The 23,066-nt window shown below is 41.9% G+C and overlaps 1 protein-coding gene and 1 long non-coding RNA gene across 7 annotated transcripts in view; one reads left to right on the top strand and one right to left on the bottom strand.

Annotated features, from left to right (window-relative positions):
- LOC138736315 (uncharacterized) overlaps window positions 1-23,066 on the bottom strand; it is a 151,156-nt gene that overhangs the window by 109,793 nt on the left and 18,297 nt on the right. For all 6 annotated transcript variants that reach the window (XR_011340221.1, XR_011340223.1, XR_011340225.1 and 3 more), the window contains exon 2: window positions 17,086-17,185. This is a non-coding gene — a long non-coding RNA (uncharacterized lncRNA). The remainder of the gene's footprint in view (window positions 1-17,085; window positions 17,186-23,066) is intronic.
- On the top strand, window positions 200-856 carry LOC138736833 (neurogenin-3-like). Its single transcript, XM_069886915.1, has one exon. The coding sequence runs from the start codon at window positions 200-202 to the stop codon at window positions 854-856; it is 657 nt and encodes a 218-aa protein (XP_069743016.1).

Here is a 23,066-nt window from a genome sequence, read left to right as displayed (position 1 = left end):
TGAGCCTATCATCAGGTCAGCCATAATCTCATTGAATGCAGACTCGACAGGCCGGATGTCCGACTCCTGCTCCTATTTCCTCTATTCTTATTTCACGGACAGCCTCTGAGAATACCGGTGTGTTCGTGCGCTCTTACGCAGCGAAACCCTATCACTTCTCTCTCTCTCTCTCTCTCTCTCTCCCCCCCTCCCCCACAGGATGCCCCCTAAAACCGATTGCTCGCCCGCGCCCTTCAACAGCGACCGAGAACAGTTCTCCACCCTCTCCGAGGACGACAGCAGCTCGTTCGAATCCAACAGCGTGGTCCTGTCTCCAGAAGGCGCTCCGATCCCTCGCCTGGGCTCCGGGGACGAAGCGAGAAGCTTGCGCAGCCGAAAGGCCGGCCAGGGTGCCTCAGAGGTCAGGAAGAAGAAAGGGAGGAGCCGCGGCAGAGCGAAAAGCGAAGCGTCGGCGACCAAGCAGAGGAAGAACCGACGCATAAAAGCCAATGACCGGGAGCGCAACCGTATGCACAACCTGAACCATGCACTGGACGCCCTGCGGGGCGTTCTGCCCACCTTCCCGGACGATGCCAAATTGACCAAAATCGAAACGCTCCGCTTCGCCCACAATTATATCTGGGCACTCACCGAAGCTTTGAGGATGGCGGAGCAAGGGCGGCAGGCTTGCGTGCCAAACGGCAGAGGACACTCCTTCGAGCTCGCCAGCTCCCCGGGCGTCTGCCCGCCCTCACCGACCTCCTCGGATTGGGATTGCTCGCACTCCGCCGAGTCCCTGAGCCCTCAGAGCTCCGCCGACGAGATGTTCCTGTCAACGCAGCAGGAGCAGACCCTGCCTTTCCCCGGCTTCGTCTGATCTTTCCCCTGGTCCCCGTGTGTAGATTACACATCGGTGCGTCGGCTGTAGAAAATACCGCTCACCTTCCTTCCGCGGGGCAGAGATCACACTTGCCTTATTCCCCCGGAATAGTTGGCCCTTTTGGACATTGCACTTTCTCCTGAGGTTAAGAAGCGAATTTGGCTTCAGTGTGTGATGTAGAGGGTTGCTGCGCTTGAACAGAAATTCCCCATCGCGAATGGCAAAGGATTGGAGAATCTCTCCCGAATGTGTGGCACCGACAAAGAAGAATCACGCCCAGTCACCGAGTTCCCGGCAATTTTTTTTATATATAATTCCAAATGATAAATTATATCGCCCACGCGTTCATTAAAAAAATATTTATTGATGCAGAATTTTCTAGTAAATATATATTGTATATAAAAAGAGATTATTCTGTCGCGTTCAGTCATTGTACTGCTTTTGGCATTTTTCTACATTGTAATAAAATGTTGACTTTAATCCGCACGGTTTGCGGTTCCCTTCCTGTTGGAGAATGTGCGCCCGGAACAGAACCGTCCAAACCCCACGGACTCTCATCGCTCGCACCTTGAACTGCATCGTTCTCACGTTCACCTGATCGCGAACCGTTGGCAAAGCGTCCTCGCACAGCGTCAGATGTGACTTGGACTGGGGTGTGAAGTAGAAAGCGCTCCGTTTCCGAGGGCAAATGTATCCAACTTGGACGAAATGAAAGAGGAAACTGAAAAACAAAGACTGGACGTAATTAACAGGTAAGCAGTGAACGGGGAAATGGTGTTCACGGCTCAGTGACCATTCATCTGAGAAAATTATAAGCCTTCTTCGCATGAAGTACAAAAGCTCCGCCTCAGATCTAAACCAATGGAATCTCAACCCACAAATCTCTTTGCGCCTTCATTGCATGGTTCCTAGCTTTGTGCTTTGTGCAGGCGCCGAGTTCTTGCTGGAAGTCGATTGAGTGACAATTGCGGGTGGTATTGTGAGCTGACCCCAGTCACAGATGTTAACAGTTTGGGTTGGAGGAGGGCATGGGGTCGCCACTCGGACACCCACCGCAGGCGCGGACATTGGCCTCAGTGTCACTCAGCACTCTTTTCCATTAAATAAATCGCAGGTGCCGGAATCTTGACCAAATACCGGGCCAGGCAATATCCATGGGTAGAAATGGTCAGGGGACGTTTCGGATGATGACCCCTTGATCGATGAATACTGTTCGACCTGCTGAGTTCGTCCGCTTTTCATTCTTTTACAGAGAATGAAATGACATTTAGGTAAATCAGCTGGGGCAGGAGAGTTGGAAGCAAAACACGAACGTCTGCAGACACCGTGATTGAAGTAAAAACTCAAAGTTGGAAACTCAGCAGGTCAAACAGTGCAGCAAAGATAAAGATACAAAACCAACGATTCAGGCTAGAGGCTTTCATCAAGGAACCTCGAACCCACATCCCTTCTCGATAATACATTCCAGAGAAAACCATTCAACCCTTTGGACTCAGTGTCCATGTTTTCAGGGACTGGTTTAAAATCCAACCACCAGCTGGTTCGTACCAGTGTTCGTTCTGTAGTTTACCCATGGATCCAGCCGCGAGAATGCGTTATGAAAGGTTAAAATGGCCGGAGTCCAAGAGGTTAAACTAACCCAAGGAATAGATTTAACATCGATAACACTTTGAAGAGAGAGAGAGGGAGAATGAAGCAGTCATCTCACCGGTAATTTTATGTTAAATAAGGAATTCACATCATTGAGTGGCAATCTCTCTCTCTCTCTCTCTCTCTCCCCCCCCCCCCCCTCCCCCTTCACGTACACACATGCACAATAAAATTGGTTCTACACCAACTGCGATGTTCTTTCCATTCAAACGGCGGTGTGCAGGGACGGAGGGGTCATGTATAGATAACCAGTCAACTTAATAATGACCCTTCGCGCTCTATGACCGGAGGCAACGGGATTTAAAAAATGTAAGACAGACCACCTCGGAGAATTCTACTGCATTCACAACTGCCTTCAGTTTGGAGGGGGTGGGGGAGAGAGGGAGAGAGAGAGAGATGAATTTGTGTTGGTATATATTTCTTTGCCTCTCCGTCACAACCAGGGAGTCATTCACGCTGGGAACGCCCTCGGGAACCACATCTGTAGTGATACCGATTCCACGTAACGATAACATTGATAGAGTTTATTGTCATATGTTCATATACACCGAAATTATTATTTGCTGCAGTCAAACAGATACATTTTTTTTAGATTCAGACACTGTAACAGACCAAATTGGAACAGGCCAATTCGGCCCACGAATCTGTGCTGCCCAATTTAACCGACGCCCCATTAATCTACACCCCGGTACGTTTTGAAGGGTGGGAGGAAACCGACCCTCCAAGAGAAAACCCAAACAAACACAGGGAAAACGTACAAACTCTTTACAGACAAAAGGGGAGGATTCCAATCCCAGTCTGGTCCCAATCGCTGGCGCTGTAAAGGCGATGCACTAACCGCTATGCCAACCGTGCCGCCTTGACATTAAATTACCCCAGTGGAAACATAGGTGATGGGAGCAGGCCATTCAGCCCATCGAGCCTGGCTGATCTGATGATAGGCTCATCTCCACATTCTTCCCTTTTCCCTATATTCCTTAAGCTATAAAAATTTATCCAACCTTGTCTTAAATATATATACTGAGGTTGCCTCCATTGCTTCCATGGGCAGCAAATTCCACAGAATACCACCCTCTAATTCGATGGAATAAATATAAAGAATACATACATAATCTATTAGATGTGATAAATATAAAACATACAGTTGGAGCTATTGCAAGGAAAAAGTTATTACAATCATGCCGACAGGTCTTTTTTCGGTTTCAGAGCAATTTAAGGTTAGGGCAGTAAGAGGAGGTTCAAGCTTGATAGCTGGGATTTAAACTGAACTATTCTCCAAGCTAGAAGGATTCTGAACCTTCTTCCTGAAGGTATAAGCCAGAAGAGATGAATAGGCTGATGGAGGTCCTTTATGATGTTAGGAGTAAAACACGAAAATCTGCAGTCACCTTGGTAGAAGTGCTGGAGAAACTCAGCAGGCCAAGTAGTGTCCTTTACTTAGCAAAGGTAAAAAATACATAACCCATGTTTGGGCTCCAGCCCTTCATCAAAGTATGGAAAAATGTCGGCAGGCTTCCGAATATGAGGGAGGTGTGATTGCAAAGGCTGGAGATGATAGGTAAGGTGGCCTTCACAAAGTAGTGCCTCAATGGATGGGAGGACAGAGACCATGTTGGACATTTGCTACTTTCTGCAGCCTTCTGCATTTCCAGGCACTCAAATGTCTAAACCAGGCCTTGATGCAAACCTGTCAGCATACACAGTACCCCTGTGGAAGTTTGATAGAATATTTGACAACATGCCAAATCATCTGTCGAGTCAGAAATCTGATAAACTTGATTTGGCTTGTCAAAATTCATTGACCACACCTTCCATGCATTTTAGATATGTCAGTGGGGACTGGAAACGTGTAGGCTCTTCTCAGTACATGGAGTGGAACAAAAAAGTTTGCAGACATTGTGATTGCATTTAATAAGCAAAAGTGCTCGAGAAACACAAGGTATACCTTAACAAAGGGCTCAGGCCTGAAACATTGTCTTATACCTTTGCCTTTCTAAGGAGTACTGAGGGACCTACTGAATTTCTCCAGCACTTTTGTGTATTAACTCTTCACAACAGATGGTATCTTTCTGAATTCTCTTCTGATTGGGATCTCAGCCCGTGTATAAAAATAAACATGTCAAGTAGCCCAAAGGCAAATCTAGAGACCAGATACTAATATACACAATATGTCCACTGGTGTCTGACTTAGTGCAATGGTGTCATACTGCACCTGGGGATGGACCATGACAATGACCCTTCTCCATATAATCTGAGCAAATATACATTCAGTAAATAGGTGAGCAACTGTCTTCACAGTCATCTCAGGGACAATGTGTGATACATTTTTAATAACTATTTAGATATATATAATGGTAACAGACCCTTTAGGCCCTCGAGCCTGTGCTACCCAATTCTTTGGCTTGGCTTCGCGGACGAAGATTTATGGAGGGGGTAAAAAGTCCACGTCAGCTGCAGGCTCGTTTGTGGCTGACCAGTCCGATGCGGGACAGGCAGACACGATTGCAGCGGTTGCAAGGGAAAATTGGTTGGTTGGGGTTGGGTGTTGGGTTTTTCCTCCTTTGCCTTTTGTCAGTGAGGTGGGCTCTGCGGTCTTCTTCAAAGGAGGCTGCTGCCCGCCAAACTGTGAGGCGCCAAGATGCACGGTTTGAGGCGTTATCAGCCCACTGGCGGTGGTCAATGTGGCAGGCACCAAGAGATTTCTTTAGGCAGTCCTTGTACCTTTTCTTTGGTGCACCTCTGTCACGGTGGCCAGTGGAGAGCTCGCCATATAATACGATCTTGGGAAGGCGATGGTCCTCCATTCTGGAGACGTGACCCATCCAGCGCAGCTGGATCTTCAGCAGCGTGGACTCGACCCAATTACACCCTATTAACCTACAACTCCTATACATATTTTTTGAAAGGCAGGATGAAACCCAAAAACCCAAAGGAAACCCACACAGACATGGGAGGACAGACAAAAATCCTTACAGACAGCGCAGGATTCAAACACATGTCACTGGTACTGTAATGGTGTTGCACTAAACTCTATGCTACTCATACCTTGGATGATGTTCTGGTTGTACTAGAAGGATCTGACTGGGAGGGCTCCTCTCACGCGGGCCGGGTTAAGTCCTAGTGCTTGTTTGTGAGCTCTGGCAATGAGCCATTCCGCCAGGTGACCTCAAGGAACCACCCCACTGGGTCCATCGAGTCCCCTCTCTCATCGTTCAACGTTCTGTCAGCGATTTGGCATTTGCTTCATATACTGGATGTCTTTGTTTATTGGAATAGGCACCTTGGTAAATTTGCAGAAATTGAATCCTCTTGGTGTTCTGATATTGTCGCTAGAGGCAATGTTTCTCACTCTCCAGACCTGCTCCATGAACTCTCAGAATTCTAAGAACAGTTGCTTTGGCAAGATTAGGATCTGACGCTGCTCGCGAGTAAACTCGCACACTCCAACAATGCCCGCGATTCGCCCAGGGAGTCCCCCCCACCCCCCTCAGTGTTCCGCAAACACACAAACCGCTTAACTCCACGCACGGATTGAATTTTTTTTTAACTTTCAAAGAAATCCAAGTTCACACATTTTAAATGCAATTTGAAGTATTTCTACATATGTAATTAATTTCCATCAAATTCCTCTAAATATCACAGATCAGCTTCAGAGTTGTGTTTATATTATAAATTGTTTACACATGATCGACAGGGAAAGTAAGGCTGTAAAGGCTGGGTTTCGACCAGGAGAATGGTGTGTTTGTGTGTGTGTGTGTGTGTGTGTGTGTGTGTGAGAGAGAGAGAGAGAGAGAGAGAGAGAGACTGTGAGTGTGTGTGAGAGAGAGAGAGAGAGACTGTGTGTGTGAGAGACAGCCTGTGTGAGAAAGAGAGAACTATGTGAGAGAGAAAGAGACTGTGTGTGATTGTGAGAGATTGTGTGCAAGAGAGAGTGAGACTTGTGTGTGAGACTGTGAAAGAGAGTGACTGGGTGTATGTATGTGAGAGACTGTGAGAGAGAGAGAGACTGTGCGTGTGCGCGCCCATTTGAAGGGGTGGACGGTGATCTATGACTCGACCTGACGAGTGCGAAGTGAGGCTGAGATAGCAAACGTCCAGGATTCCAAATCCATGCTCTCCGGGGAACGATAATTACTCAAAACAGCACGCATTGACAGTCTTAAGGAATTATTCGGAGAGCGAATTCCCTGCAGGGTTTGGGGATATTGAATTAGGGACCGTTACCTTGGCGATATACACCAAAGTAACTGTGGCAAAGTATGGAGAGGGTCGTGGCTGAAGTGGCAGAACATTATTTTTCACTGGCATTTGGCTGCGAAGTGAGGTCGCCCATCCATCCCATCGCGTGCTGGCCGGCTCCCAACAGCGCAATCACATCAGTCCCATGACCCATCTAATTTCCATGTAGCTTTGCAAAGTACTTTTGCTCAGACCTGCCCACCAACGTCGACTTAATTCTTTTCCCCAAAACACAATCTGCTGCAAGAACACAGGGAGCCAAGTAGCATCAGTGGGTGGAAAAGAATGGGAGATGTTTCCAGCCGCAACTCTTAGTCAGGACTGGTGAACATTTCGCTAAATTGGTTATGGGCTTTGAGGTTGGGAAGGGTTAGATTGATGCTGGAATAGGTTTATATGGGTCGGCACAACATTATGGGCGGCAGGGCTCACACTACGCTGCAGTTTTCAGTTTTAAGTTCTACTTAAACACTCAATTGTTGACTATATGCTTGAAACAAAATATTTAAAAAATAGTAATTCTGCATAAGGATATTTTTTTCAAACACAACATTGTAACAGAGATATATCTGGCAAGATGGAATCGGTACTGAGGCGGGCTTGACGTTGTTCCTCAGTTTCCCGCTGCCTGCTCCTTGCCTGCCTGGAAGCATCAACCGTGAGATGAGAATGATGTTCCTCCGTTGTCTCTTGCTTTCTCCTTTGTTTAATTCTACGGCTTGTGAAGAGCTTCTGCCAATGTTGCTTTGCTTTTTTGGGAGGCTCATATTGAACTGGGTTTGGCCACTTGTTTTTTATTCGGAATGTACATTGATGTACACTGTAGCTAAATGTCGTGTCGCTGGTGCAAGTTCAGTTTTTTTTTGAATTTTTGAAATTCAATGTGGTCATGACATTCAGCATCAAATGTTACCACAATTATAGTAAACAGTGCAAGTCAGTGCAATCTGGTTAAAAAAAAACAAATTTTTGAACTTCATATGACCTTAAAGGTAAAATTTGAGGTGGTCATGACATGAACCTCCTTGAACATTTCTAGAGTGCTCCATGAGAACAGACAAGCAGCAGATATACATGGACAAATACATACAAGATATCCAAAACTTTGATCTGGTAACACTGTACTCTTCATTATATAACACAAAGATACCACATCTTGTTTTATTATTGCACAACCTGCTGTTCTTAAGAATGGGTTGACTTACCTGTAGAATGCACAGGACAAATTTTTTTCACTGTATCTGGGTGCACATGTCAATTCAAAAAATATTTTATTGCATTGGGTTACAGATTGATAGGGAGGTGTAAATATTTGGAGTGATTTTACCCCATAGGTGTTTGGGTAGTCAATCACATCCAATTCAATTTGCCTACAGGAGAAACCGTTCTACAGATGATGCAATAGGGTTGTCTCTTCATTCTGTCCTGACCCACATGGAGAATGACACCTCATATGCCAGGGTGCTGTTCATTGACTTCAGCTCGGTGTTTAATATCATAATTCTTCAGAGGATGATGGAGAAGCTGACTTGATTGGACTCATCACCCCTCTCTGTAACTGGATTCTGGACACTAATTGAAAGACCACTGTCTGTCTGGTTTGGTAGCAGAATGTCAAGCACCGTTGAGCATCTCTAGGCTATGTGCTCACCCCTTCACCACCACCCCCCATTCATGCTATTGACACATGACTGCATTGCTAGATCCAGTTTCAAAAGTGTGATCAATTTTGCAGATGACACAACAATAGTTGGTCTCATCAGCAACAATGATGAGTCACGCTGTAGAGAAGAGGTGGAAAATTCGTGATATGGTATGAGAGCAACAACCTGAGTCTCAACTTGGACAAGATGTGGACTTCAGGAGGACCAGGAATGACCACCCTCCACTGACCATCAATAACTCTGGAGTGGAGAACAACAAGTTCCTTGGAGTTCACTTAACAAGTGATCTATCGTGGATACTCAACATCTCCTCTCTTGTCAGGAAGGCAGAACAGTAACTGCACTTCCTGAGAAGATTGAAGTGGGCCATGAATATGTTAGCCTTCTATAGGAGCTCTATTGAGAGTGTCCTGGCCATTGGTATCACAGTGTGGTATGGTTGCTGCAGAGAAATAAATCAGAGGTCAATCCACAGGACCATAAGAGTGACAGAGAGGATCACTGAAGTCTACCCCCCCCCCCCATCAATGTGATCTACTGGGATCATTGTCTAAGAGGTGCAAAATCATTGAAGACTCTTTCTATCCTAGAGGGGACAACTTCAGGATTGAAGGGAGTCCACTTAGAACAGAGATGTGTAGAGATTTCTTCAGCCAGGGGGTGGTGAATCTGTGGAATTTGTTGCCACAGATGGTTGTGAAGACCAGATCATTGGGTGTATTTAAGGAAGAGATTGGGGGGAGTCACGTGATGGAGTAGTGGCCAGTCGGGAAAACCAGCCCTCTCCAGGAAAATAGGAAAAAAGTTAGGAAAAAGCAAAGCACAACAAAAATAAAATATAAGAAATAGAAGATAAAGAAACAGAGAAGAGAAAGAAGATGGCTCCCAAGAAGGAGAAAGTAAAAACAACTGGAAAAAAAGAAGTAGAAAAGTCACTGGAGAAGAAAAAAGAAGGCTTTACCTGCACGAAGGAACAGGACGCTGTGGTGGTGCGGAGCACCCGACCCTCAAGGTCAGTGCCTGCCCTGTGTAGTCCCGGTGGACTGCAAAAATGGCTCTCGGAGCCAAACAAAAATGCACAACTGCGCAATCAAAGGAGAAAGAGGACACCAGCGGGAGGTGGGCTCAGCAGAGGAGCAGGCTGTCACAGAGCAAACAGCTGAGGGATGTCGACACCAGGGAGCTCAGCTGGAGGACGAGGAAGGCAATAGAAAAGGGAGTGATGAAACAGACGAGGGAGATAGACGGAGGGATGACCAACAAGAAGATCAAAGTCAGGAAGCACAACAGATGAGCAGCCCAGGAGGGGAGGACCAGCAACAAGAGGCCCAGCAATAAGAGGTCCAACAAAAAGATAAAAGCAGCTCATCAGGAAAAACAGAAGAGACACAGACACAAAGAAGAGAAGAGAGAGACACAAACATAGGTACAGACACAGAAGAAGAGGAAGAAGACCAAGATCTTCACAGAGAAATAGAAGGTAAAACTGATGGACAAAGAGAAATAAAAGGTAAAACTGATGAACATTATAGATAAAGTCTTTTTTGAAGAACAAATGAGATCACTAAAAGAATGGTTATCAGTTGAGTTTAATGCAATTAAAAGGAAAATGAAAAGAACAGAAGATAAAATGCAAAGGTTAGAACTGGTAATGACAGAAATATGGAAAAGAGTAGAGAATGTGGAAGAGCGGGAAACGGCTGTAGAAATGGAAATAAATGACTTAAGAGAAAAATTGGAAGAAAGTGGCAAAAAAATTAAAGAGACACAAGAGTTGTTATCTCAGAAAATTGATATGTTGGAAAATTATAGTAGGCGAAACAACATAAAAATAGTGGGCCTGAAGGAGGGTGAAGAAGGCACAGACATGAAGGAATTTATAAAAGGATGGATCCCGAAGGTCCTGGGAACAACAGAAATGCAGGAAGAAATGGAAATAGAAAGGGCACACAGAGCATTAGCTCAGAAACCGCAGACACATCAAAAACCAAGATCCATCTTAGTAACATTTTTGAGATACGCGACAAGAGAAAATATACTGGAACGGGCAAGGAATAATGTTAGAGAAGATAATAAACCATTGGAATACAAGGGTCAAAAATATTTTTTTTACCCAGACATAAGTTTTGAACTCTTAAGAAGAAGAAGGAATTTAATACAGCGGAATCAACTTTATGGAAAAAAGGTGACAAATTCATGTTAAGACATCCAGCCGTGCTTAAAATATTTATACCTGGGGAGCAAAACAGACTGATCTCGGATCCGGAGAAAGCTCAAGAATTCGCAGAACGTTTGCAGGACATGAGAAGAGATGAAGAGATGTAACAAGAATGAAGAACGGTGACAAAGTATATATAAAGATGTAAAAACAATGTATATGGAAAGAACAAAAAAGGGAAAAGAGAAGGGAAGGAAGGGAGTAAGGGGGGATAGAAGAGAGAGAGATTTGCTATGTGTGTTTTTAAAAAAAAGTGTTTTCTGGAGAGGGCTGGGTAGAGGGGGTATAACCGTCACTGTAAAATCAGTTGACGCTGTGAACAAGATCGCAATCCAAATGAAAAGGGGAGTTGTGGTTGCCCGGCAAAGGATAAGGGGAAACTCAGAGAGGGGGGGGAGCATTTGGGGTTAAGATATTATTGGGTGTGGGTACTGTTGGGGTATTTTATGTTTTAAATGTGTTGTCATACATTGAGTTTAATAAGGGAAAACTGAGAGATGAAAATGGGGAAAAGGGATGGAGGTGGCGAGGAGGTGGAAATGAGGAGTAAGCAAGATATAAGATGGTCACGTTGAACTATATGACTATAAATATTAATGGAATACATAACCAAATTAAAAGGAAGAGGCTACTAAATTTATTGAAGAAGGGAAAAATAGATATAGCATTTGTGCAGGAAACGCATCTAACTGAAGTGGAACATAACAAATTAAAGAGAGACTGGGTAGGACATGTAGTGGCAGCATCCTATAATTCAAAAGCTAGAGGTGTAGCCATATTAGTTTACAAAAATGTACCAGTGAAAATAGAGGAGGAAATAATAGATCCAGCAGGGAGGTATGTAATGATAAAGTGTCAGATATACTCAGAATTTTGGAATTTGCTCAATATATAGGCGCCTAACGAGGAGGATCAAAAGTTTATGCACGATATTTTTTTGAAGATTGCAGACAAAGAATGAAATATATTGATAGGAGGGGATTTTAACTTTAGTTTGGATACAATGTTGGATAAAACTGGACAAAAGACAAGCAAAAAGAATAAAGTAGCCAAATTTATGGTTAAATCAATGCAGGAAATGAAACTTATGGATATATGGAGGAGACAACACCTAAGAGAGAAGGAATATTCATATTATTCGAGTAGGCACAAAACATACTCAAGGATTGATATGTTTTTGTTGTCGGTCCATATTCAAAGGAGAGTTTGGAAAACTGGCTATAAAGCAGACTACTATCAGATCATTCACGCCTGTTATTAGTAATTGAACTGGAGGACATCCCACCAAGAACACATAGATGGAGGTTAAACTCCATGCTACTTAAAAGGAAGGAATTTAGAGAGTTTATTGAATGCCAAATTAAAACATATTTTGAAATAAACACAGAATCAATGAAAGACAAATTCATATTATGGGATGCAATGAAACCCTTCATTAGAGGACAGATATTAAGTTATGTAACTAAGATGAAAAAGGATTACAATCGGGAAATAGAGCAGTTGGAAAGGGAGATAGTAAGTACAGAAAAGGAACTAGTAAAAGGGATGATATAACGAAAAAAAGAGAATTGGCAGACAAAAAAAACCGAAATATTACAAACGTATAAGGTAGAGAAGAACATAATGAAAACAAAGCAAAAGTATTACGAACTTGGAGAAAAAAAATATAAAATATTAGCCTGCCAACTTAAAACAGAACAAACTATAAGAACTGTATTGGCATCAAGAAAAAGGACAAACAAATTACATATAACCCAACAGAGATTAAAGAAAACTTTAAGGAATTTTATGAACAATTATACCAAACTGAGAACAAGGTGAAAGATGACAAAAAAGAGGAGTTTATAGCTAAAATTGAACTGCTGAAATTGCAAGAAGAGGAACAAAACAAACTAATAAAACCATTTGAAATAGAGGAAGTGCAGGATATATTAAAAAAAGCTGCCGAACTATAAAACACCAGGTGAGGATGGATTTCCAATAGAATTTTATAAAACATTTAAAGAGTTATTAATTCCTCCTCTCCTGGAAGAAATGAACCAGATAGAAGAAACACAAAACTTGCCAGATTCATGTAAGGCAGCAATAATTACAGTAATACCAAAGATGGGGAAGGATCCATTAACACCAGCATCATAAAGACCAATATCTCTACTTAACTCAGATTATAAGATAATAGTAAAATTATTAGCAAACAGATTGGCCGATTGTGTACCTAAAATAGTAAAACAAGATCAAACTGGATTTATTAAGAAAAGATGAACGGCGGATAATGTCTGTAAACTTATTAATCTAATTCATGCAGTTCAAGGAAATAAGAAGCCAACAGTGGCTGTTGCTTTAGACACAGAAAAAGCCTTTGACAGAGTAGAGTGGAACTACTTATTTAAAGTATCACAGAAGTTCAATCTACCAGAAAAATATATAAATCGGATTAAAGCATTGTATAATGGACCGTTGGGGAAGGTAGCAATAAATGGATATGTTTTGAATCAATTTAAATTAAGTAGGTCAACTAGACAGGGATGTCCACTATCCCCCTCATTGTTCACCTTAGCAATTGGACCTTTGGCAGAACTGATATGAATAGAAAATAAAATAAAAGGGATAAAGATAAAGTAGGAGTATAAAATCAGCTTATTTTCAGATGACATCATAGTATACCTAACAGAACCAGAGATATCAATAAAAGAAATACATAAGAAATTGAAGGAATATGGAGAAATATTGGGGTACAAGATTCATGCAAATAAAAGTGAAATGATGCTAATGAGTAATGCGGATTATAGAGAATTTTAAAAAGATTCACCATTTAAATGGCAAGCACAAGCAATCAGATACCTAGGAATCAGGTTAGATAATAACTTAAGCCACTTGTACAAACTAAATTATCAGCCACTAATAAAGAAATTGCAGGAAGACTTAGAACATTGGAAAGAATTACTGCTAACGTTGATAGGGTAAACAGCATTAAAATGAACGTATTCCTAAGGATACTATACTTATTTCAAATGATACCAATTCTCTTAACTGAATTTTTTTTAACGAACTAAAGAGAATAAAGAAATTCTTGTGGAAAGGGAGAAAACCAAGGGTAGCATTAGATAAATTAACAGAGATGTTTAACCAAGGTGGTTTGCAGTTACCAAACTTTAGAAGTTATTATAGAGCAGCACAATTAAGGTATTTATCAGATTTTTACCAGGCAAGGAAAAAAACAGACTAGACTGAGATAGAACAAGATAAAATAGGGGAGTAGGTACCGGAACATATACTTTATAAGTTGGATGAAAAGTTGGTGCAATATAAAAGCTCACCAGTATTGCATCATTTACTTAATACATGGAAGAAGATCCACTTAGAAAGGAAAAAACCGAATTATCAAATACCAAAATTATTATTGATGCAAAATCCACTAATCCTTTTTACAATAGAGAACCTTTCCTTTAGAGAATGGGAGAGAAAAGGAATCAAAAGAATAGAAAACTGTTTTTTGGGAAATAATTTATTAACATTTGAACAGTTGAAGTACAAATATGGAATAACTCATGGTACAATATTTGCATATCATCAATTCTTCTTTCTTTGGCTTGATTTCGCGGACGAAGATTTATGGAGGGGTATGTCCACATCTGCTGCAGGCTCGTTGGTGACTGACAAGTCCGATACGGGACAGGCAGGCACGGTTGCAGCGGTTGCAAGGGAAAATTGGTTGGTTGGGGTTGGGTGTTGGGTTTTTCCTCCTTTGTCTTTTGTCAGTGAGGTGGGCTCTGCGGTCTTCTTCAAAGGAGGTTGCTGCCTGCCGAACTGTGAGGCTCCAAGATGCATGGTTGGAGGCAATATCAGCCTACTGGCGGTGGTCAATGTGGCAGACACCAAGAGATTTCTTTAAGCAGTCCATGTACCTCTTCTTTGGTGCACCTCTATCTCAGTGGCCAGTGGAGAGCTCGCCATATAACACGATCTTGGGAAGGCGATAGTCCTCCATTCTGGAGATGTGACCCACCCAGCGCAGTTGGGTCTTCAGCAGTGTGGATTCGATGCTTGCAGACTCTGCCAGCTCGAGTACTTCGACGTTGGTGATGAAGTCACTCCAATGAATGTTGAGGATGGAGAGGAGATAGCACTGATGCAAGCGTTATGGGAGCCGTAAGTGATGCTGGTAGAGGACCCATGATTCGGAGCCGAACAGGAGCATGGGTATGACAACGTCTCTGTACACGCTGATCTACATCACCTTTGTTGATCTCACCAAAGCCTTCAACACCATGAGCAGTAAAGGGCTTTGGCAAATACTAGAGCGCCTCGGATGCCCCCCGAAGTTCCTCAACATGGTTATCCAACTGCACCAAAACCAACAAGGTCGGGTCAGATACAGCAATGAGCTCTCCGAACCCTTCTTCATTGACAATGGTGTGAAGCAAGGCTGCGTCTTTGCACCAACCCTCTATACTATCTTCTTCAGCATGATGCTAAAACAAGCCATGAAAGACCTCAACAATAAAGATGCTGTTTACATCGGGTACTGCACCAATGGCAGTCTCTTCATTCTGAGGCGCCTGAAAGCTCACACCAAGACACAAGTGCAACTTGTCTGTGAACTACTCTTTGCAGATGATGCCGTTTTAGTTGCCCATTCAGAGTCAGCTCTCCAGCGCATGACGTCCTGTTTTGCGTAAACTGCCAAAATGTTTGGCCTGGAAGTCAGCCTGAAGAAAACTGAGGTCCTCCATCATCCAGCTTCCCACCATGACTACCAGCCCCCCACATATCCATCGGGCACACAGAACTCAAAACGGTCAACCAGTTTACCTACCTCGGCTGCACCATTTCATCTGATGCAAGGATCGACAATGAGATAGACAACAGACTCGCCAAGGCAAATAGCACCTTTGGAAGACTACACAAAAGAGTCTGGAAAAGCAACCACCTGAAGAAACACACAAAGATCAGCGTGTACAGAGCCATTGTCATACCCACGCTCCTGTTCGGCTCCAAATCATGGGTCCTCTACCGGCATCACCGACGGCTCCTAGATATCATCAATTGAAAGCTTATTTAAAGGATAAATTGGGAAATAGATTGAGATTACCTGAAGGAAGCAGCTTTGAATATATGATTACAGACACAATGATAATTAAAAGATTTTTAACCAACATGTACATTAAGCTGCAAGATAAGGAAAATGATGAAATAAACTATGAACCTTAACAGAAGTGGGAAAAGGATTTAAACATAAAGATAAAAAATGAAGAATGGAAAAAATTTAAGTTTTGGAACTATGAAGAATACACTAAACACAAGGTTACGCATGATACAGTATAATTGGTTACACAGGGTATAATCACTCCTCAAAAATTAAAAGAATGGGATTCAACATTATCAGATAGATGTTTTCGCTGTCAGAAGGAAATGGGAACAACAATACATGCAATTTGAGCATGTACGAACGTGAATACGTTTTGGGAAGAACTAAATCAAATATTAAATAAAATTACAAAAAAATAACAGACCAAAAAATCCAGAGATTTTTCTTTTAAGTAACATAAGAAGTAGAAAATTAGGCCTCAAATTGGATAAAGTGCAAAAAAAATTCATTATGATAGCCTTAGTGATAGCAAAAATGTATAATGTCAACTTGGAAAATGGAAGAGAGCAAGAGTGTACAGCAATGGTACATGGACATGAATAAGTGTATTTCATTGGAAAAAATAACATGTAATTTAAAGAATAAAGTCATATTGTTTGAACAAATTTGGGAACAATACATGGAGCATAACAGAGAGAGCTTGCCTATGACCTCTATTCCCTAAAATGAGAATGAAAATGATAAGAAGACAAAACGAACGAATAACATTTTTCTTGTTTATTTTCCTTTGTGCGAAGATATCGTTTTATGGTTTTATTGTATTGCTTATGTTGAATATTTATGGGTTTTGGAGGGAGGTGGGAAAGGAAAAAAAGGGACAAAAGACCACTGTGTAAATTTAATGAGAAATGTTTGTACATATTTTGGTTGATATGGTTCATAGTGTGAAAAATTTAAAAAAATATTTAAAAAAAGAAGAGATTGATAGGCTCTTGATTAGCCAGGGCATCAAAGGTTATGGGGAGAAGGCCAGACATTGAGGTTGAGTGAGAAAATGGATCAGCTCTTGATTAAAAGGTGTGGCTGACTCAATGGGCTATTTCTGCTCCTATGACTTATAGCCTTACAGTTTTAATAAAATGGATATCTATATGACTACTGCAGACTAACTCACCTAAAGGCTCTGATAGCTCAGTGGTTAGAGCTCTGCCCTTGTAAATCAGGGGTTGTGAGATTGATCCTTGTTGGAGCCTCATTTTTGTGAGGGGTGTTGGACAAAGTGATGACTTACAATAGACAATGTAAAAGAATTTCATGAATGTTACATTCTAAATATAGTATTATGTGACAATAATGGAATCCTTACCTTTACTAGGTTTTCATTTTAGATATGGGAACAGTTCCACCTTGTCAGGATTGCACTGTTTGTGGGTGTTACACGGTAAGTCCAAAAGACTGAAGGAAATCTGAAATATAAACAGAAAATGCTGGAAAAACCTTTCAAAAATATTTGTGGAGAGAGAACCAATGTTGTCTTTTAATTGGAACCAGGACAAACCAGATATAATACTCTATTGCAACTTCTATTGCAACTTGACTGAAGTGATCTAACATTCTAATCCAAGGACCAATGTCACTTCCTGTGGATGTTTCATTTAGGTTGAGAAAGAAGACAAGAGGGTACAACTTCAGGATTGAAGAGCGTCCACTTAGAACAGAAATATGTAGCAATTTTTTCAATCAGAGGGTGGTAAATCTGTGGAATTTGTTGCCAAAGGTTGTTGTGGAAGCCATCATTGGGTGTATTTAAGATAGAGATTGATAGGTTCTTGACTACTCGGGGCATAACAGGCTATGGGAGAAGGCCGAGCAGTGGGGCTGAGTGGGAAATGGAATCAGACTCAATGGACTGAACAACCTATTACTGCTTCTATGTCCTACGGTCTTATAACTCAAGTCTGACTGAGTTGAGGCCATGAGCAACATAACAGACCCAGGTTATTAACTAGTATGACAGCTACACCTATGACAGTACATGAATGGAATGCTTTTGAGGGAGCAAACAGAAAGTGAACAGATTAACTCTGATCCATGCAGATTGGTACTGTTGGATACGTAATTGAAATTTTAAAAAAAAATCAGGAATTCAGTGGAAAGGTGGACAGTATGATGCATTAGGGAGCTCTTTTGGAGTGTCAGCATTGGCACAGCGGTTTGAATGTTCCCTTCTTGTGCTCTAATATTCTATTATACATTGCACTGGTCATTGGTGATCTTAATGTGGTCAACATCAACCAGCGACAGGTATTCAACAATGTTTCAATACTGTTGTTTGTGTTGCTAAAGATGGTCATGTTGAATCCTCTCCCTGATAGAAAGAATTCAAGGACTGAACTGAGGAGACCGGAAGTTGAGACAAAATCCCTTTCCTTCAGAACAGCAAACCTCATGGGAATTGGAATAAAGGGAGAAAGTAGAAGTGGGAATAAGAGGAGAGAGATAAACATCAAAATTAACAGAAGGTGGCTGGATTGAAAAATACCATTAAAAGTCAGACCTGATAATTTGATATGAAAACAATGCCCTATTCATTCAATTATTTTGAATTTTATGTTTTAATATCCTTTTGAAGGAAGTGGACATCAGTGACAATGCCAGTATTGACTGTCTCGACCTGATTGTCCTTGAACTAAGGAAGTAGTCAATTGTGTCCACCCATAGGGCAGACCAGGAAAGGGCATCTAGGTTGGGTTGTGTGGTCATTGTTGCAAAACTTCCTTTTATTTTTATAATTATTCAATTACTTGAATTTAAATTCTCCATGGTGAATGTTCTAATTGTTCCCATATCAATAGAACATGTATTTATTAACAAATCAAGCCTGCATTTGTACAGCCCCTTGACCTAGTATGACTGATCTGATTGTCAGCTCAATCCCATCCTCCTGGTTAACCCCTCATTTATCAAGAATATATTGAACTCTGCCTTAAAAATATTCCAAAGGACTGCTTCCACTGCTTTTTGAGTATCAAAACATTTTGAAGGAATATAAATAATCCCAATTCCTTATTAATCTAGAGCAGTGGTTCTCAATCATTTTATTCCACTCCCACACCACCTTAAGTAATCTCCTACCAACCACAGAGCACTATGGCATCCTTTGCCATAGGTGCTCTGTGGTTAGTAAAGGATTGCTTAAGGTGGGTGGCACGTGATTAAGAAAAAAGGTTGAGAACCACTGATCTAGAACTAGTGGCAACACCTTATTTTTAAAATTGTGGCATCTAGCTCCTAACCCTGCAACAAGAGGAAACATCTTCTCCACATTAAAATGTCAAGATTTGTCTCTGAGGCACAAGGTGATGTTGGGGTAGGTGGACACGAGAAGGAGATTTTAAGGAGTGCTCTAAAAGGAGCAGAGAAAAGCTTGTATGGGTAATCCAACATATGGTGAGAATTGCAGGAAAGTAGAAATTGTAAAGGATCCCCAGTTGATTATACTGCAAGTTATATTCAAACATATATTTAAGATATTATTTTGCTAGTCTGACAAATTTCTCATGTTACGCAGCAAATTAGGCTTGTATGTCCTCTATGTTTAAAAGGTCTGCAGTTAGGTAACTGCACATACTTTTCAAGTTAAAGACAGAAAAGTTGCCATGATTATCTTTAATTTATGACTACTTGAAAATGGGGTCCATAACTTTCCCTGTTCATTTCCTTTTGATCCATCTACGCAATGAAAACTGACCACTGCTCTTTTTATAGGCAGAAGGGTCAGTGCATTAAAAGCCCAGATCCTGGAGGAGAGTTCACTAAAAGATCCCTAACAAATATGAGCAGTTGTAATTTCTTAAAGATATGAGGCAATTATTTACAGACAACATGATGTTATATTTAAGAAGGAAAACTGATCTAATGGTGGTAAGGTAGAAGTGGATTAGCTGCCTGAGGGACGTGATCTCAATGGTCCCAGGAAAAAAAAAAACCCAGATTTTCTCGCATGGATGAGATTGAAAAGTGTTATAGGAAATGCAGAGTTCTTGATAGGCTTTTAAAGGTTCAGCAATTATTCAGTTCCCGTCAAGCATAAAGATCACTTTCTTTTATATTTTCTGTGCAGTCGACCCCATTATTGCAGCAGTGTTCCAGGCGCTCCACTTCTGGTGGCACCTCCCACTCTTCCCTGGATAGTGTCTTTGCCATAACAATGAGATGGGGTAAAAGTCCATCTTGCATTTCCCTGCTGATGTCTGATTAGAAAAATGTAATGACTCCCTCTGGTAGATAGCAGAACCGACTTTATGGGAATTGACACATAAACAGAGGCGATGCAAATAAATCTTTATTCAATGAATTTCTGTAACCAGAAATTTCTGTGCTACGAGCAAAGAACAGAGGAGTGGGGTTAATTCAATAGCATCACTAAAAGGATGGCACAATCACATCTGCAACATTTGCAGACTAAAGCTTTTCCCTCAGCTAATGTGTGACTGGAACCCCAATCCATCCCTTTGTTACATGTAGACTCGACTACTCCAATACATTCGTAATGAGCCTCTTTAATTTAATCTCCGCAATCATCCAAAACTGTGGTCCCTTTAACTTGCCCTGTCCAATATACACCTGAACTTATTGACTTGCTATTTCAGCAGTATTCCACCTTTAAAATTGTCTCTTTTCAATTTTCTAATGTTTCCCAGACCATAACTGCTCAACTGTTGCTTCATTCAGGTCCCTTAAGTATTTCTGAATCTACGCACATCACCTTACGTTCAGCTATCATGATCCCAAGCTTTAGGGTTCCTTCACAATCTTTTGGCCTTCTTGCCTTTGTTTCTTTAAAACAAAGTCTTTTAAATAGTTTATATCTGCAGGAATGGACAATTTTAAATGGAGGTGATATTTCAGTTTTTGACATCACAGAAATAACTGCAAATATTTTTCTGGATATTCTGCTATTTGCTGAATAGCACCCTTGATCTAACATGACTGACTTGATTGTAAACTCAATTTCATGCTCTTGGCAAAGCCCTCATTAATCAAGAATTTATCAACCTCTGCCTTAAAAATATTCCAAGGCACTGCTTCCACTGATTTTTGAAACATTGTTAAGAAATAAAAAAACGTCCTCAGATGTTTTGACAGAATATGGCTGGGAAAACTAGGACAATTTCAGGATTGGCAGCTTCAGTGGAAAACTAGATCAGGGTCCAATGGGAAGCCCAAAGGAATTGGTAAAAGTCCTGACATCCTTGAAGTTGGGTCGCATGGTTGGCATAGCATTTAGCCCAATGCCGTTACAGCACCAGCGATCGGGACCCAGGATCGAATCCCACACTGTATGTAAGGAGTTTGTATGTTCTTCCTGTGTCTGTGCGAGTTTGGGCTCAGGTTTCCTCCCACCATTCGAAATGTACCGGGGGTGTAGATTAATTGGGTGTAAATTGGACAACATGGACTTGATGGCCAAAATGGCTTGTTACCATGCTGTACTTCTAACAAAAAAGGGAACTTGGCCCTGTGCCTCTTAAAGCCAGTTCTCTTGCCAACAAATTGAAGATCCCTGTCTATTGATTATTGCATCTATTCACTCAGCATACAATTAATGTTTAACACCTTCACCTTACGGAAAGGCACAGCCTTGATGTAAGATTTGAGAGAAAGAGACCAACAAAAAGGATCACATTTTATTTGTGGGTCAATACTACTCTTTTTATTAATTAATGTTTCTAATTTGTCAAAGGGTATTCTCCTCATTGTCAATATTGACCCATGCACCTCCAATCTGTACCATGACAATGAGGTGGTGGTGGTGGGAGAAATAAAGAACCTGTGACTACTGACAAACTTATATCAAGGTGAATGGGTGGGCAATGTACATCCCATCATTTTCCAAGTTTCAAAACAGAACATCGAGGTTTATTAAGTTCACATAAGATGCTAAAAGTAAGATTTCTTTCTTTCTTTGTAGATACTGTACCCAGATTTATATAACCACCATTTTCACTGTAATAAGTAAACCAAGCCATTTGAATGTGGTGAGATACATGGACTCAACAGCAAACCAAGAATCAAAACTAATAACTTGCAATTATATCTGCTTCATGTAGCAAAACATTCTAAGGCAGTTAACATGATATTATCAAACAATGATGGGAAAATACAGGAGGACAAAAAGGCATGAAAGTTTAAAATTAATCTGTGCAGTCACCAGAAAAGCAGCACTGGGTGTAGAGGTTAAAACCTTGTGTTTATGATTTATGGTTGTTTTTTGACTTTCCCTTTAAGGATTAATTGTTTTTGTAGAGTTACCATAGTTCTTTTTTCTTTGGCTTGGCTTCGCGGACGAAGATTTATGGAGGGGGTAAAAGTCCACATCAGCTGCAGGCTCGTTTGTGGCTGACAAGTCCGATGCGGGACAGGCAGACACAGTTGCAGCGGCTCCAGGGGAAAATTGGTTGGTTGGGGTTGGGTGTTGGGTTTTTCCTCCTTTGCCTTTTGTCAGTGAGGTGGCCTCTGCGGTCTTCTTCAAAGGAGGTTGCTGCCCGCCAAACTGTGAGGCGCCAAGATGCATGGTTTGAGGCGTTATCAGCCCACTGGCGGTGGTCAATGTGGCAGGCACCAAGAGATTTCTTTAGGCAGTCCTTGTACCTTTTCTTTGGTGCACCTCTGTCACGGTGGCCAGTGGAGAGCTCGCCATATAACACGATCTTGGGAAGGCGATGGTCCTCCATTCTGGAGACGTGACCCATCCAGCGCAGCTGGATCTTCAGCAGCGTGGACTCGATGCTGTCGACCTCTGCCATCTCGAGTACTTCGACGTTAGGGATGAAAGCGCTCCAATGAATGTTGAGGATGGAGCGGAGACAACGCTGGTGGAAGCGTTCTAGGAGCCGTAGGTGGTGCCGGTAGAGGACCCATGATTCGGAGCCGAACAGGAGTGTGGGTATGACAACGGCTCTGTATACGCTTATCTTTGTGAGGTTTTTCAGTTGGTTGTTTTTCCAGACTCTTCCAAAGGCGCTATTTGCCTTGGCAAGTCTGTTGTCTATCTCATTGTCGATCCTTGCATCTGATGAAATGGTGCAGCTGAGATAGGTAAACTGGTTGACCGTTTTGAGTTTTGTGTGCCCGATGGAGATGTGGGGGGGCTGGTAGTCATGGTGGGGAGCTGGCTGATGAAGGACCTCAGTTTTCTTCAGGCTGACTTCCAGGCCAAACATTTTGGCAGTTTCCGCAAAGCAGGACATCAAGCGCTGAAGAGCTGGCTCTGAATGGGCAACTAAAGCGGCATCGTCTGCAAAGAGTAGTTCACGGACAAGTTTCTCTTGTGTCTTGGTGTGA

This window comes from Narcine bancroftii, chromosome 6 (genome assembly GCF_036971445.1).
Source record: "Narcine bancroftii isolate sNarBan1 chromosome 6, sNarBan1.hap1, whole genome shotgun sequence".
Lineage (NCBI taxonomy): Eukaryota > Metazoa > Chordata > Chondrichthyes > Torpediniformes > Narcinidae > Narcine > Narcine bancroftii.
The sequence above is the reverse complement of the archived record's forward strand: the minus strand, read 5'-3'. Positions and strand labels throughout refer to the sequence as shown.